This window comes from Culex pipiens, chromosome 1 (genome assembly GCF_016801865.2).
Source record: "Culex pipiens pallens isolate TS chromosome 1, TS_CPP_V2, whole genome shotgun sequence".
Taxonomy (NCBI): Eukaryota; Metazoa; Arthropoda; class Insecta; order Diptera; family Culicidae; genus Culex; species Culex pipiens.
In genome coordinates, this window is record NC_068937.1 from 41,485,328 (window position 1) to 41,503,088 (window position 17,761).

Here is a 17,761-nt window from a genome sequence, read left to right on the forward strand (position 1 = left end):
TTTTTCTTGACCGGTTCCTTCCGATGTGCATACACCGCTATAGCGTGCACAGGGTCAGGCAACATGGGGCAACTGCCCCACCATTCACAGAAATTTGTTCTAAATTTGGTTAGTGGGTGTCCATAAATGACGTAATTTTCAAAACGTCCATATTATTGCCCCACCTTCCTCAATGAGCTGGGCACGCTAGTGCTTATGTCCAAATAATCCATTTAGCATCATTAGTTTCTTCAAGTTCAAGTCTCCATACAAATTTGTGGGCTGTCCATAGAAAAGTCATATGAAAACATTCGACATACCAAATCTATCGATTTGGTATCTTTGGCAAAGTTATAGGTTATGATTAGAACTATCCAGATTTTTAAGCTGTGGTGCCAATATTACATGGCATGGCAGCAACACATTTTTTTCTAATGTTGGTACCACTGCGCGATTTTGACAATCTGGGCGTGCACCATTCGTAACACCATCTTCGCTTAAGAATCCGGATAAGAAAAAATAAACTTTAAAGAATTGTACTCATTTTTAAAAAACTTTTTTATCACAAAAACTCGATTTTGACCAACTTTATCTCCTCCGACTTTTTTTTGTAATGTTATAGTAGACAATATGTGCCAAATTTTCAGCTATGAAGTACGTTTTGTTTTTGCCCAAGTAAGGCCTTTGCAAATATTTTTCAAAGTTTATGTTTCTTGCCTCTGGCCAAATTCGGGGAGGGAGGTAACACAAATGAATAATTGGGTCCTAGAATTGAAGCGTAAATTTGCGATATTATTGTTCACAACGGTAAAGCTTATTTTTCTGAATACAGAACGGATTCGTAAATTTAAATTTCGCTACTTCGAATGTCCGCTAATTCGAACGTATTCGAATCAAAAAGCACTCAACCGTCAAAACCAGTTATCAATCTGATGTTGACGTTTCAACACCATTGTTCTACGATTTCCGAACACGTGGTTGAATGGATATGTCCAGTTTTCTTTAAGAAATTATTGATTCATATTGCATTTTAAATAGAATTCGAAGGACAAATCAAACATTTTTTACATTTAATATCATATTTTTTCTACTGAAAATGCCTATAAATTATGAGATTTTTTAAATAATGTTTCAAAAACACATAATATCTATTATTTACAAATTTATGCTATTGTGGATTTAGCTGGTAGTTGGATTTTCTGGCATCTTCTCATGGTCATTGGAAACGGTCGTGGATAGAACTAGGGGTTCCCAATTGGAGTGAAAAAGTTTTACTTATAGAAAAAATATGCATTAAAATTTTGAATACCCATTTAGGCACTTCTCCGACATCAGGAATAATTGTTTGAACATGCTTGCAAATTTTTTGTTCAGTCGGAAAAATATTATTTTTCTTGAACAAAGTTTCATTTTAACCCATTCTGGCTGGATGCCGCCATCATGCGACCGCGTGCTCCGTTTGTTTGTTAACAAAGCTGCAGCTGGATGGTGAGACGAAGTGAGGGGGGAGAGGTTTTGACATTTTTATGCCCACATCTGTCCCGCCGCCTGTTTCGTCGGTCGTTGAGCCGACGGTCGTTTTCAACGACCGAGTCCAGCCAGGAACTGATTGTCCAATGAATCCGAAAATGCATTCCGTTTTCCGATTCAAATTCATATTCATGGATAAATTAATGACACTTTGAGAATATTAAAATAACACTATTCATATTTTTTTTAAATCATAGTTCAACTTTCAAACTTTTCAAAATTTTATGAAAACTTTTTGAACATTTCTCTATCACGGTCAGTATGATTCCACACCATTAGGTTTTACACCGTGACGTCATTTGACAGCTCGTGTGCACTGTTTACATGGTCTTCGTCGATTGTCGACGAATTTCCCCGAACAAAATCGACGACCGCATCGAACTGTGCTAAGTCCATGTAAACAGTGCACTCCTTTCTAACCTCCAAAACGAGTCGGCGTAAAACCTAATTCCGTATTTAAATTGTACTCTCCATTTTGCGATAAAATCTCAAACCGGTCACCCCGGTTTACGGTATCTCAGAATCATGTTAGATAAAAACTTTTAAAAATATTTGTACCAGCCTAAATGGATATTCATCATTTGTGGATGTGTTACGTAAAACATTCTATAAAATATATTCAGCTGTGAGGTCTTTGAACCCGAAACCTTCAAATCGGCCAACAAATTTTTCATTTGAATTTAAAGTGTACTCAGCTATGTTTAAAATTCCATAGCATTTTTCATTGAAAGTTCTAACTAATGAATCGCGGCGATCTGGTTCAGCCTTTCCGAAGATATAATTTAAAAAATGCGGTTTTTCGAAAATCTTTTAAAAATACCATTCTCTAGGTTCAAACATCCTATAAGACTTAGATATATTTGCAATGAAAAACACAAAGATATTTTTAAAAAAATTCGAGACGATATTTGTCTGTTCACGCCTGCCTCTGGACGGGGAAGTAAGTTGGCCCCGGTCTAACCTAGCGGTTAGGTCGTTAGCTTAGTCCAGGTGTAGGAGTCGTCTCCCTGGGTCCTGTCTCGGTGGAGTCGCTGGTAGGCAGTTGGACTCACAATCCAAAGATCGTCAGTTCGAATCTCGGGGTGGATGGAAGCTTTGGTGTAAGGTTTGCAATTGCCTCAACAATCAAGCCTTCGGACACCTAGTTTCGAGTAGGAATCTCGCAATCGAGAACGTCAAGGCAATGCTGATGTAGAGCGAACATTTTTTTCTATAGTAAATTTTCAAAACAACCTTTGAGTCATGGGTTTCATATGCAGATAGGACCTTTGGAGAATTTAATCCGGTATTTATATTATTTTTTTTAATTTCAAAAATGTACAAAATAATTTTGTACTATAGCACACCTTCTTCACTTACCTTACATTGCTCCCAAACGTCAACATCACGTGTATTTGAATTTGTTGTTGTTTTTTGCTGCTCTCCCTTTTCGTCATCCGACGAAGGGACTTTGGAAAATAATTGCACAACGCGCTTTAAATCACGTTGGCTAGAGCGGGAGCGCAATCACCCCCCGAATGCGTGAGCAGAAAAGAGAGGGAGAGAGTGAGTGCTGCTTGCTACCCCCAAAAGTCCTCCCGCGAGAGAGAGTTGTTTCGCAATCACTTGCAACAGCAGCAGCAGCAGCAAGTCAGTTTTTGTCGCGCCGAGTGTCGAAAAAATAGAAAATTAAAACCAATTTTTGGCCCGCGTGTGCGTGAGTGTGTGCGCGTCGTGGAAAAACCTCGCTGGAGATCGTGTCCGCGGAATTTCTCGGCCACCGATCGGTGTTGTGATCCGAACGAAAACCTGATTTTTTGAGCTCCCTCTTACTCTTTCTCTTTGCCAATCGCGCTGGGAGAGGAGAGCGTGACGCGTGTGAGTGAGAGCGGTGTGGGGTGAAGTGAAGTTTGTGAATGGAGTGGGTTGAGGGGGGACGTGCACGAGCAGGCGATTCTCTTTAAAGAAAACGGTGAGTTTTGTTTTGACTGTGTTGGAATGGTTAGAAAGAGACGGGTTGATGCACTGGAGTGAATCTTAACTACAGTTTCATATGTAGTGAACAATAATGTATCTTTGGCTGGTTTCAGGATATGAATCTATTTCCATCCGGTTAGCCGACTATCGAAACTGGTTACGACATTTGGTTAATTTCGCCTAAAATGAAGTAACAGTAACATATCCAGACTTTTTTTATTAGGTCCTATAAACAAATCTCTCATTTTTCATTACTGAATTCAGTTAAATTTACTGAAATCTGCCCAACTAAAATTTTCAGTAATTGAAAACTTGCTGAAATTTCAGCAAACTTTGACAGCTCCATAAAAATTTTAACTGAATTTCAGTGAAAAACTAACTGAAAATTTCAGTAGTGCAGTTTTCTGCAAACATTAACTGAAAACGAACATCAGAATTTGCTGTGTAGTTTTAATCGTAATGGTCCTATCGAGAAATTAAAAGTGAGAGTGTGTGAGTGCAACATGGAGTTCAACTATTTGAAAAGCCTCATTAAGCTTCACAGCAACTGCACAAAAAATTTAACTCCATGTTGCGATTTGACAGCTCGATAAACATAAAAAAGCAAAGCACTTTGATGACCACCGGGTCTTTTGTGGTCTCTGTTGCAAGTTTCTACTCATTTCTACGCGTCCGTAGGTTATGTGTGGTGAGTCAGCATTATTGAAATCGGTTTAACGTAAGTACGTCGAAAACCGATGCAAAAAGAGTTGTTTTAAAATCTTCTGAATTTTTAAAAATTGTTTTTTTTTCGCTTAAATTTTTGAATACGTCAATTTTTTTTTGAAAACTAAGGCCGATGCAAATATTTTTAAAAGTTTTTGTCCCTCGGCTCTGGCCGGAGTGGAGGGGGGGTGGGGGCCAAAAAAAATATAACTATAAAAATAACATGCCATAGTTTCAACATTTGCATGGAAAAAGTGTTTTAAAATGTTTTTTACACTAGTTCAGTTGTTTTGCAATAAAAGTTTTCAAAAAATGTAAAATTTGACGAAAACAAAAATTTTAGCGAAAAAAAACTTTAGCGATGGTAGACATCGAAAATTTTCAAAAATTCAAAAGATTTTTAAATCAACCCAAACATGCTAAAAATCTTTCTAAACGCAGGGGAATTCATTTTAAATTGATTTTAACTAATTGCACTTAAATTGTCATCAAAATATTGAAGTTTTTTGAAAAAATATTTTTCCCCCCTGATTTTTCGGGCCAACATTAAAGGGGGGGTACAAAAACTTTAAATAAAAATTTGTACCAGCCTAATGATTGCAAAACAACTGAATTGGTGTTAAATGCATTTTAAAACACGTTTTCACGTTTTCACGCTAATGTTGGAACCATGGCTTTTTATTTCAATATTTATATTTTTTCGATAAAATTTTACAAAATATCGAAACAAATACAAGATGAAACGATCACATATTATAAGCTGAAAAAAGATCTTATAAAAGACCATTGCTCTCAGAAGCTTTATCATTAAGGCTTTACTAGCCTTCTTTTTTCACGATTCTTCAAAAGCCGTGTAGTTAGCTTTAAAAAAATGTAATTACAAAAGCCGACTCGGTCCTAACCAGGTCCCAGTACCGAAAAGTGCCTAATAAAAATAATTTTATGAAAAAAAAAGTTCAGGCTAGATTATCCAAAGGCCTCAGATAAAAATAATTTGTAGCCAAATTAAAAATATAAATAAAATTCATTTCCAGAATTTGGTGAAAATCGCTCTTTCATTGAAAAAAAAAAGACATCCTTCAGGCTCAAAAAGGCTTCATTTTCGATCGGCCATGTTTGTTTAAGAAAATCATTCAAATCTTGATTCAGAATGTTTCAATCAAAAATGGGTTTCTTTGTGTTGTTTGTAGAAGCATTTTAAATACAGCCATTTCACGTCAAACAGGAAAATTTTTGTGCTCCTGTCATTTACATGGAGTTTTCATTTTTTAATGTTTGAGACAAAATTTAAATGTCTTCAAAATTATTCGAACGGTTTGTGAATGTTTTAAAACTTGTGCACCTGGTTAAGAAGGAAACTGTTTTGTCCGCGCCGGCCATTAACCAAGTGAATTACTAAATTCGCCTTACATACAGTTTTATACCGGACGGCGCTGGGTGGCGATTGCTATCAAATTATGGTCTGAAGAAGACTAGTGGAAGTTGGCCAATATGTACAACTAGGTGGAGCTGAGGGATTTGGATTTGTACTTTCCGCGGCATAGAACAGCTGTTCGAGATCGTGTTGTTAAAACCCGGTGAGGAATTTCCTTATTGCATCCTTATTTAATTTTCAAGTGTTGCAAGAGCGGCCGTGGCTGACTGGTTACAGTGTTCGCTTTATAACCGAATAGTTCTGGGTTCGATTCCCATCTGCTCCCAACGAGAAAGTTAAGGAAATATAAATTCTTTAAAGTCCTGAACATGAACAAAAAATCAAAATTGCTCAAGGCGAGGTTCGATCCCCCGTCCAGATTCGCGGCGTTATGAGCTATGACTGGAATTAGGAATACTGTTATTGCTAACAATTATATACGCGCTGGATCTTTGTCCATTTGACGAGGGTCCGGAAGTTCTGAATAACGTTTGGATCAAATTGATGCAACCGTTCTTTAGGGCGGGGCTTGTCGGTTCAGCGGAGGTACCTCGCGCTTGGTTAGCCAGCGTAGAAATGGGTCACCGAAACTCGGCAGAGCTAACACCTTCCAAATGCCTATGCGAGTTATTTGCATGTATAGAATCAAAAATCTAAAGTACATGGAAACAACTCAATTTGTAAGAAGCGGCCGCGTGGTCCCGTTTGATTGGTTGCACACACACACACACACACACACAGCCATTTCACGTCAAACAGGAAGCCTCCAAATCAAAAGTACCGTAAAACGGGGTTACTTTGATAGCCGGGGTGACTTTGATAGGTTTACGATTTTTCCGCAAAATGAAGAGTACAATTAAAATACTTAAGGAATGGATTAGAAACATACTGTCCGTGGTAGAGAAGTGTTCAAAGTACCTCAAGAAGAACTTTTCATAAAATTTTGACAAGTTTAAAAAGTTAGTTAACTATAGTTAAGAAAATGTTGATGAAAGACATTATTTTAAACTTCTCAAAGTGTCATGATTTTCTCAATGATCATGATTTTCAATCGGAAAACGGAATGTATTTTCGGATTCTTTGGAGAATTTTCCACTAGAAGAAGGTTAAAAAAGTTTGAAAATAATAAATAATATGTGTTTTTGAAACACAATTAAAAAAAATCTCCAAATTTATCGGCAATTTCAGTTGAATAAATTTCATGTAAAATGTGAAAACTTGTGATTCGGGCTTTGAATTTAGTATAAAATGCAATATAAATCGATAATTTTATAAACAAAACTAGTTTTAACAAATTTCAGGCAAAATTCCTACTTTTTAACAATTTTACCTAAAATTTATATGTATTTTGCTAAAAAGCTTATACACTTAGTTAACTAAATAAAAACATTGATTTTTTTTCTTAAAAACTATATCAGCTACTTTAGTGATTGTACATTTAGCGTACAAATAAAGTTTGAACATCTTAAATATGATTTTAACTAGAAAAACTATGACTATCAAAGTCACCCCGGAATTAAAACTAAGAATTTTTAACGTAACTTTTTTTCTAAACATTATTGAAAAAACTTTTTTTCCGAAACAGTGCATGGACTTTGTGTAGTCTACCCCAGTACATGTTTTAAAAATAATAATCTTGAGAAAAACCTTACCTGTTGGAAAATATGCTAAAAACAAATTGAAATCCTATCAAAGTCACCCCGGTTTACGGTACTCCGATTTGGCTCAAATTTGGAGTGGGGGTTCTTTGACCCAAAAAATGAGACCCGTATTTTTAGGGTGGTCCCAAAAAGGCATTTTTCGTCGATTTTCGCAAAAAGCACATTTTTCATAAAATCATTTCAAAAGAAAGGGTATTAGTTGGGTTTTAAAGGAAAATATGTGATTCGAAAAAGCCAGCTGAATATTTGAAATGGCCCTATGCTAATTTGAAGATCTCGAGACTAAAGAGTTCATATCTGGAGTTTTTTTTTTGAAAAGGTCCAATAATCCAAATTTTCAGTTTTTGCTTTTTGGGTGTTTTTTAATACCCGACTCAAGGCGGTTTCAAAAACACCCAAAAAGCAAATGCTGGAAATTTGGTTTATTGGACCTTTAAAAAAACTCCAGATATCTCATATTTTTCCCTGATTCCTTGTAATAAAATACATAACATATCCAAAAATTGCGAAAACATTTGGGTAATTCTCTACCAACTCATACAAAATCGGGAAAAATTGCCCCGACCCTTCTTCGATTTGCGTGAAACTTTGTCCGTTTTTTGATATCTCGTTTCGGAGGGGCGTTACGACCCCTTTCATTTTTGAACATGCGAAAAAAGTGATGTTTTTCAACAATTTGCAGCCTGAAACGGTGAGGCGATAGAAATTTGGTGTCAAAAGGACTTTTATGTCAAATTAGACACCCGTTATGATGGCGTACTCAGAATTCCGAAAAAACTTATTTGTCATCGAAAAAAACACTAGAAAGTTTTAAAAACTCTGCCATTTTCCGTTACTCGACTGTAAATTTTTTTTGGAACATGTCATTTTAAGGGAAATTTAATGTACTTTTCGAATCTACATTATAATCTTTGGAGCTGCTATTCATTGATATCCAGATTCAAATCACCAATCGATTTCATTCCAGTGCATCAAATCCGAACATCACCGCAACTATAGCTGAGAAAGCGCTCTCGCTCGCGGTTTAATCAGCGCTCACTTTGCCAAAGTAGGCCAGCACACTCTTTCGCTCGCGCGATCGCGATCGCTCGGCTCAAATCAATGAAAATGTATGTTCAATTCACATATTCACATCTCCCTCTCTCTGTTCTCTCTCTCCACATGTTTCACCTTGAGCCAGCTGCTGGAGCTGCGAGCCTTGATAATGGAACAACACCTGTACTGAGGCAGCAGCACCGGAGAGCGAGAGAGAGAGCCGCTCGCGCTCTCGCGAGCCCACTCTGAGCTGATAATCTGGTGGTGGTGCTGCGCGCGCGCTACCCGAATATCTTCAAGATCCTCCCTGTGCGGACCTGTACGACTGGAAATCGCCGTAGCTCTGGCCTGGCCTGGCTTTCTGCTTTTCGGGGGGGTTTCGACCGTAATGCTGCCGACCGATCGGCTCACAATTATTTTGACTATGGCGTGTTTAAGTTCGTCGAATCGGGTGTGCGCCCGCGTCGTGCAGGAAAAACTGTGTCAGTTCGTGGCCGTTGGCAAAAATCAGCCCCTGGTGGCCGCTAGCGGAAGTAACGCTGGCGGATCTGGTGGTGGCGGAATCGGTTCCGGAACTGGAAGCAATGGGAAGCAAACGGTGGGCGGTAATCGCCAGTGTGTCGGAATCGCCGGAAGTGCCGCCGTGGGCCAGCAGAAGAAATCCGGCCACTATCCGTTGTTTACATCCGGGAGTGGCAGTGGCAACTTTGTGCGCGGAATCGGTAACAACAGCTTCGGTGTAGTGGAATCGTTCAAGTACGGACCCTCGGCGGCGGCGGCAGGACTCGGTCTCGGAATCGGAAGTGTGCGCAACTTCTACAGCTCCTCGCTGGTGCGCAACCTCTTCCAGAAGAATCAGGTAAGTCTCGATGGGTTGACCTCGATCGTCTCCTCTCCAAAAAATCTCCAGTCTCCCTGTGCCCGCGTGGACGAAGAAGACCCGTTGGCCCGTCGCAACGGTAATCGGGCGCGCGCGCTCCGCAGAAAAAAGAGAAATTTTCACCCCAAAGATAGTGGTGCCTGGTGCTGCATAGAGGAGCGCTTACTTTCAACACGCAGAGGGATTATGTAATTTTGACACGAAGCTCTCACCCCTCGTTGACGTCTGCTGCTGCACGGAACTATGAGGCCCCCTCTGGTACACTTTTTTTTGCGCCATTTTCGCGCAATTACACCTCGAAAGTGCTGTACGGATTGTGGAAACTTAAACAAAAAAGAAGTGCACAACACTGTTTTGAAGTGGTCCGAAATGCGTCCGCGATTTTTGGCCGTACGAAGAGTGCCGTGCCGCCAGAAGAGAGAGTGCGCGGAAGGCAGGGTTGCCAAAATTGCAACTTTGGGTTTGATAACAATCTGCATTTTTGGAGTTTTTTTAAAGGTCCAATGAACAAAGTTTTCATTTTTTTCTTACTGGGTGTCTTCAAACCGGCTTGACTCAGGAGTAGTCAAATACACCCAAAAAGCATTTGCAATTGAAAAAAAATTCTGTGCTTTTTTTTTCAAGGGTCAATTTTAGGATCAAGTTTAAAAACTGCGGTGGATATGACCTTAATAAAGAATCATGTTTTTATGATGATTAGATCCCTTCCAAGATGTCAATGTCTGGATCGAGTTAACAATTCGCGTTGAGAATTACCCAAACCAATAACAAATATCGGATTTTCGGTAATTGTGTTAGTTCTGTTAAAATATTAATTTGAAAACAACAAAATAACAAATATTTGCAAATTTCTTTGCGTTTTCGCATCACTCTTCCATTTTTTCTTGAAAAATCGAATAAATGTTAGTCAAACTGAAACTTTTTTAAAGCGGTAATTTCAGTATCAAGATTAAAATCCGCGGTGGGAATGACATTTCTTATGCACAATTTCCGATTTTTTTGTGTTCTATTAAATTTCAAATTAGAAAATATTTTAATAGCTGTCTACATATGTTTTCAAACGTTTTTTTCTTCCCTCTTTATTATTGTTTTGACAAAAATCTTGGGGCCAACAAATATAGTTGCCAAAACTGGAATTCTAAAAAAAAACTCTTTGTGTTCTGGTGAATTTGAAATTTGAGAATATCAATGAAGGCAATTGCAATATTTTTCAGGTTTTGCCTTCCCTCTTCACTCTTCTTTTTTTAAGCTTAAACCCCGCGGTGTGAATAGCCTCACTCAGTGAAAGTATTTTTATGGAATTTTTGGTTGGATTTTTCTATGGAAAAAATATAGCAAATATTTTTGAAGGAGGTATCTCCCTCTACAATTTCTATAAACAAAAAAATAACATGGAGCCAGAAATAAATGCTAAAAAGCATTCATTAAATAGTCCATTTTAGGTTTTTGCCATCTTTATTTGTTTGGATATTCGGATGAAAGTTCTGTCAAATTTAGCAAAGGTTTTCTGTTCTCTCTTTAAAATTCTTATAGCAATCATGTTGTGAACAAAATAAATGCTATCAAAACATGATTTTTATAATTCTTGAAAATTATATTGGTTCAATTTTTTTTGCGATAATTTCTGGAATACTTTGTATTTTTTTTTTAAAAAGCTCTTTAACAAATAGCCTTGGAATTTAACTATCGTTTTTTGCTTTCTTCCTCAGAATTAGGCTATCCAAAGTTTTTTTTCAGCTTTTTTAAAAGTGCACTAATAAATTTTCTAAGAAAAATAGAACAAAAGTAAGCATTTTGTTCGAAGTTTTAAAAACATTTTGTAGTGATAGCCTAATTAAAGTGGATTCTGTTAGACAAATAATGTTTTCTTTATGTAAATGGGGTTATGTTTGTACTTGTACTTATACAAAGTAAACAGTATAAATATGAAATGCAATTCAAATAAATTTTAGGAATTAAAAATAAAAATGTTTATTTTTGTTTTTAAATTGACGATTTAAATAAAAAACATTTATCAATTCCAAAGGCAAGTTTAAAATCTTATTTAATTTTTACTGGAGTTTGTCAGATAAAATCTTTAGTTTTTAGGTAAAATTATCCCAATTTTGATAAAATTATATTAAATCAACACATCTGTTGGTTTTTTTTATGTCATCGTTCTGTCAAATTGAGCATTCGTAGAATTCTATGCAATTTTTGATATTAATGTTTTTTTAGAAACCGATGTGTAAAATTGGCTTAAATTGGCAACACTGATTCGTTGTTGCTACTTTTGAAATGCTTTTTTTAAAGTTACAAATTTCAAACTGGAACGTATGGAAAAGCCCTGAAATGTGCCTGAAGGTGAGTTCCAACCAAATATTTGTGTGTAGCAAGATTTTTTCATCGCATCAGCTTCAGGGTATCAATGTGAGGAATGATTATTTAAATTTTAAGCTTTGTTAAGTGACAAGCCTGCTTCGGTGGAGCCGTTGGTCGGCGGTTGGACTCGCAATCCAAAGGTCGTCAGTTCGAACCCTGGGGTGGAAAGTTCTTTTGGAGTAAAAAAAGAGGTTTAGGTGCTCTCCCTATTCAAGCTTTCAGACTCCTAAGTTCCATCAGAAACATGCACTAGAGACCACAAAAGACTCTAAGTGATAACAAACTGTTATGATATTATAAAAGTATTGATTTCAGTAAAAAATTCAAAAACAAGGCAGTGGACTTTCCCTAAATCAGTGAAAGTTACTACCAAAATATGTATAAATAAAAAAAAATCCCTCAAAATCTGGCACCACTGGCCTCGCAAGAGGAACCGCTTCCGCGACAACGTCGCCGTCGTCGTGACCTTTCGGCCATATCCCATTCGCTTTCGTTGTTGCAATTCCAGCAACGTTCCCATCTCTCGGGGGCGATTAACGGACAACCTGTTTCTGTGGAAGAACTGGGCCGCGCGCCGCATACCGTTGTCCAGCCCCGTGGCCGCGTACCCACCGACTGGCTGCGTACTGCGCGCTGTGATTGAAAAATCATTACGAAAACTGAAGAAGTAGTAAAAAAAAAAGGCGAACTTAGAAAGTCGACGTAATAAAAGTGTATATGTGATTTGCTTCGAAAAAAGAGAAACGAACGAAACGAAAAGAGCAGCGGTGGTGAAAAAAACGAAACGAAACGAAAGACTCACACCAGGCCACAAGTTGGCGGCCTGGCCGCGCCAGGCCACTGCCAGCCAGTCGTCGTCGTCGGCAGCGAATAACTTGTTTAATCAACTTTCATTGAAAATTAATAAATGGGCAAACGAGAAAACAGAGAAACAGGCAGCGAGTTCCTCACACACAGCCTTGTGGCTGTGTGCGGCATGATTTCGATGTGTTTGTGCGGTCACACGAAGAAATTTGACATCGCGCAAAAAAAAAGTCACTCGCGATCTTGAACATCCCAAATTAGCCACCGCTAGGTGGATATGCCCTAAACGATTCATGAATGAAAAACGGGGAAATGCTGTCAAAGTGGGCGCCCGCGCGGGTTTTGATTTGGAAAAATCATAACAAACAAACAGCTGATCAAATGGTGAGAGGGAGCTGTCAAAGCTGTCGTGCTCTTTCACCCAATCCCCTTCCCTACTTTGGTGGGGTTCCAAAGGGAGAGGTTCTCGCGTTCTCTTCGAATTTGAAGGTTTAGAAGAGCGACGAAAGAGCGAAAGCGAAGCGGGAAAGGGAAGTGTCGTTTTGGTTCAGTGTGGTGTGCACGTGCCGATGGTTCTGATTCTGGAGAGTTTTGAACTTCTGATAAGGTTCGCTTTTTTGAATGGTAATCGGGTTGTGCTTTTGTTATTATAAGTGTTTTTGAATTATAAGTGTGATCTACGGTTGTTTAAAAAAAGTAAGTTGTATTTTTTGAGAATCAACTAAAATTACGTTGTACCATCCAAAGATTTAAGAAGTTGTACAGAAAGTTCTCTGACAAACTTTTTTTGCAAGACTTTTAAAAATTGCAAAATTAAAAAAATGACGTTAGGCCGTTGCAAATTTTTTTCAAAGTTTATGTGGGCCTTCATTCGAAATTGGTCCGAAAAATCAGGGGGCAAAAAAATAATTTTTCAAAATAATATCAAAATTTTAATGGAAATACAAGTCTAACCAACTGAGAACAATCTTGAATGCCTTTTCCTGCATTGATAATCATATTTAACATGTTTGGACTCGTTTAAAAATATTTTGAATTTTTATGAAATTACAACGTACAGCACCGCAAAAACTTTTTTTCTCGCAAAAATAAAATTTTCGTCAGTATTTAGAAATTTTGGAAATCAATGATTGCAAAACAACTGGACAGGTGTATGATGCATTTTAAAACACTTTTTTCATTCAAATGTTGACACCGTGGTCTGTTATTAAAATTTTTAGCTTATTTTTATTTTTTGCCCCCCTCACTGCCAATTTTATTTCAAGTTAAAGTGTGTGTGTGTGTGCAACCAATCAAACGGGACCACGCGGTCGCTTCTTATAAATTGAGTTGTTTCCATGTATTTTAGAATTTTTACATTCTACACATGCAAATAACTCGCATAGGCATTTGGATGGTGTTAGCTCTGCCGAGCTTCGGTGACCCATTTCTACGCAGGCTAGCCGTGCGCGAGGTACCTCAGCTTGAATCGACAAGCCCCGCCCTGAAGAACGTTTGCATCAATCGGATTCAAACGTTATTTAGAACTTCCGAACCCTTGCCAAGTGGACAAAGGCCCAGCGCGTATATAGGTGGTAGTAACAGTATTTCTTATTCCAGTCATTGCTCACCAAGCAGCCGTGATGGCGTAGTGGTTAGCATTTTTGCTTACCAATACAAAGGACGGGGGATCGAACCCCACCCGAGCGACTTTGATTTTTTTGTGCATATTAAAGAATTTCAAGTATTTCTGAGAGTTAACCTTTCTCGTTGGGAGCAGATGGGCATCGAACCCAGGAACATTCGCAAAGCGAACACCGTAACCGTAACGGCTGCTCCTTGTAAACACCTTACCGGTTTTGTCTTGAATGATGTGTATGCATGTCAGATTAAATGAAAGAATTGTGGTCTTATAAAAAGAACGAGCTCACCAGTCAACAAATTCTTCAAAACCAGCTTATCTTCAATCGTCTTCGTCAAACGGGGGCTGGTACCCGCTCAAAAAGGCCGGTTCCCGCTTGGGCTGCTTCCGCTTGTCACCGCTCCACTCGTAATCCGCTCCGTCGTCCTTCTTTTGTAGGATTTTTCCAAGCTTCTGTCGCTGCGGCAACTGAACCTCCTTGCTGCGACTGCGTTCCACATTAACCGGTGCCAGTGAACTAATCCATGGCCCTCGGCTCCGATTCCCTTTTGTTCGCGGGATGTTTACCTTGACAGGGACCGGTGATCGAGGACCGATAATTTTGCACTTCCCGGTCGAACCCACCATCCTGGTCTTTGGGGAATGCTCGACAGCTACCGCGTTCTATGCCAGTTCCGCAACCGACCCAGAACGAGCCACGACCTCGATTCAACCACCATTCTCCAGCACCATCAGCACCGCGTTCCATCAAGATTTTTTTTAAATTTCCGCCGAAAACTATTCGTTTGAAACACATAACTTTCACAACTTTTCATCAAAAATTATTGAAGCCCGAGAAAAACTGTGACAGCGAAAAGTTTTCGCGTCCGCACACCCCGATTGCTACGATCCTTTCAATTTTATTTCAAGTTAAAGTATACTCAAAAAATCATAGCCCGGGCAGACGGTAATAGGGTAATTCTCTACCAACTCACACGAAATCGGGAAAAGTTGCCCCGACCCCTCTTCGATTTGCGTGAAACTTTGTCCTAAGGGGTAACTTTTGTCCCTGATCACGAATCCGAGGTCCGTTTTTTGATATCTCGTGACGGAGGGGCGGTACGACCCCTTCCATTTTTGAACATGTGAAAAAAGAGGTGTTTTTCAATCATTTGCAACCTGAAACGGTGATGAGATAGAAATTTGGTGTCAAAGGGACTTTTATGTAAAATTAGACGCCCGATTTGATGGCGTACTCAGAATTCCGAAAAAACGTATTTTTCATCGAAAAAAACACTAAAAAAGTTTCAAAAATTCTCCCATTTTCCGTTACTCGACTGTAAAAATTTTTGGAACATGTCATTTTATGGGAAATTTAATGTACTTTTCGAATCTACATTGATCCAGAAGGGTCATTTTTTCATTTAGAACAAAATTTTTCATTTTAAAATTTCGTGTTTTTTCTAACTTTGCAGGGTTATTTTTTAGAGTGTAACAATGTTCTACAAAGTTGTAGAGCAGACAATTACAAAAAAATTGATATATAGACATAAGAGGTTTGCTTATAAACATCACGAGTTATCGCGATTTTACGAAAAAAAGTTTAGAAATAGTTACTTTTTGCGTTTCTCTTTGTTTCGTCGTCCGTGTCTGTCGCGGGTGACCATGAACGGCCATGATCGATGACGACCAACTTTTTCAAAACTTTTTTTCGTAAAATCGCGACAACTCGTGATGTTTATAAACAAACCACTTATGTCTATATATCAAATTTTTTGTAATTGTCTGCTCTACAACTTTGTAGAACATTGTTACACTCTTAAAAATAACCCTGCAAAGTTAGAAAAAACACGATATTTTAAAATGAAAAATTTTGTTCTAAATGAAAAAATGACCCTTCTGGGTCAATGTAGATTCGAAAAGAACATTAAATTTCCCATAAAATGACTTGTTCCAAAAATTTTTACAGTCGAGTAACGGAAAATGGGAGAATTTTTGAAACTTTTTTAGTGTTTTTTTCGATGACAAATACGTTTTTTCGGAATTCTGAGTACGCCATCAAATCGGGCGTCTAATTTTACATAAAAGTCCTTTTGACATCAAATTTCTATCTCATCACCGTTTCAGGCTGCAAATTATTGAAAAACACCTCTTTTTTCGCATGTTCAAAAAAGGAAGGGGTCGTACCGCCCCTCCGTCACGAGATATCAAAAAACGGACCTCGGATTCGTGATCAAGGACAAAAGTTACCCCTTAGGACAAAGTTTCACGCAAATCGAAGAGGGGTCGGGGCAACTGCTGTGTGAGTTGGCGGAGAATTACCCAATAACAATATTAATAATATTTCAATAACAAATCCTGTTAAAATAACAAAAAGTGTTATTATTTTATCCTAAAGTTCAACTTCAAGAAGAAAAAATAATAACAGTTTCTGATAAAATAACAAAATTTGTTATTCGTTCGGTATACTGACTTAGATATAAAATTACCATAAATCGCACAAATGGAAAAGTTTTTAAGTGTCCATAACACAATCTGTTATTATTTTTTTCTTTTGTTAAATATGTTTAGATCTTTGGGATAATTTTGTCTAATTTCATCGGGGCCATTATTTTGGCCATGAAATGGGGTCCTTAAGCTAAAATTATTCTAAAAAGTTGAAATTTTGGAAGTTGATTTTTTAATTATTTGATATACCCCCTTAAAGGACTTTGCTAAAATTGGCTAGAAATATGGGATAATTTTGACCAATTTCGTCAGGGTCATTATTTTGGCCATGGAATGCTAAAATTATTCTGGAAAGTTGAAATTTTGAAAGTTTTTTTTTTAATTATTTGATATACCCCCTAAAGGACTTTGTTTAAAATGGTTAGAACTATGGGATAATTTTGACCAATTTCGTCAGGATCATTATTTTGGCCATGGAATGGGGTCCTTAAGCTAAAATTATTCTGGAAAGTTGAAATTTTGAAAGTTTTTTTTTTAATTATTTGATATACCCCCTAAAGGACTTTGTTTAAAATGGTTAGAACTATGGGATAATTTTGACCAATTTCGACAGGGTCATTATTTTGGCCATGAAATGGGGTCCTTAAGCTAAAATTCTAAAAAGTTGAAATTTTGGAAGTTGACTTTTTTAATTATTTAATATACCCCCTAAGGGACTTTGCTGAAATTGGCTTGAAATATGGGATAATTTTGACCAATTTCGTCAGGGTCATTATTTTGGCCATGAAATGGGGTCCTTAAGCTAAATTTAATCCGATGAAAATAACTTTTGAAAGTTGATTTTTTTTTAAATTTTGTTATATTCCCTAAGGGAAATGCTTTATTTATTGAGAATTTTTGAAATGTGAATGGCAAAAACTGTTATTATTTTCACAGAGCCAGGAAGTCGGAGCTGACGTTGAAGTTCGAGCTGGAGTGAGACCTCGGAGACTGCATCGGATTCATCAAATTTTCAGCAACTTTTACTTGGAGTCGGAATCTGTGAAGTCGGGTATTTTTGGAGAGCTGAAGTCGTCGTTGACGTCATATCCTGCATCCAGAGTCGGAGTTGTTTTCAAAGTATGGATTCAAAGTCGCTTGGAGGTACCCGACTCTGCAGCCCTGGCTAGTACAGATGAGTTATGGCAACTGCAGGTTTATTTGCAAATTACAAATAAACCAAAACAATAACTTTTTTTTGTTATGGAGACATACCAGTTCAATAACATTTTTTGTTATTATGCTGCTCCACCTCTCCGCACAAAATAACAAATCTTGTTATTCCTTCATGATTCCTTCTGTGTTATTGGTTTGTTATTGCAATAACAACATAATAACAGTTTAAGTTA

The 17,761-nt window shown here is 37.7% G+C and overlaps 1 protein-coding gene across 1 annotated transcript in view; it reads left to right on the forward strand.

Annotated features, from left to right (window-relative positions):
- The first annotated feature begins 3,079 nt into the window (after positions 1 to 3,079).
- The window catches only part of LOC120425470 (all trans-polyprenyl-diphosphate synthase PDSS1), a 153,493-nt gene continuing 138,811 nt past the window's right edge, over positions 3,080 to 17,761 (forward strand). The window contains exons 1-2 of the mRNA XM_039590349.2: positions 3,080 to 3,460; positions 8,426 to 9,139. Coding sequence (XP_039446283.1) covers positions 8,669 to 9,139 — 471 coding nt within the window. The 5' untranslated portion in view covers positions 3,080 to 3,460; positions 8,426 to 8,668. The remainder of the gene's footprint in view (positions 3,461 to 8,425; positions 9,140 to 17,761) is intronic.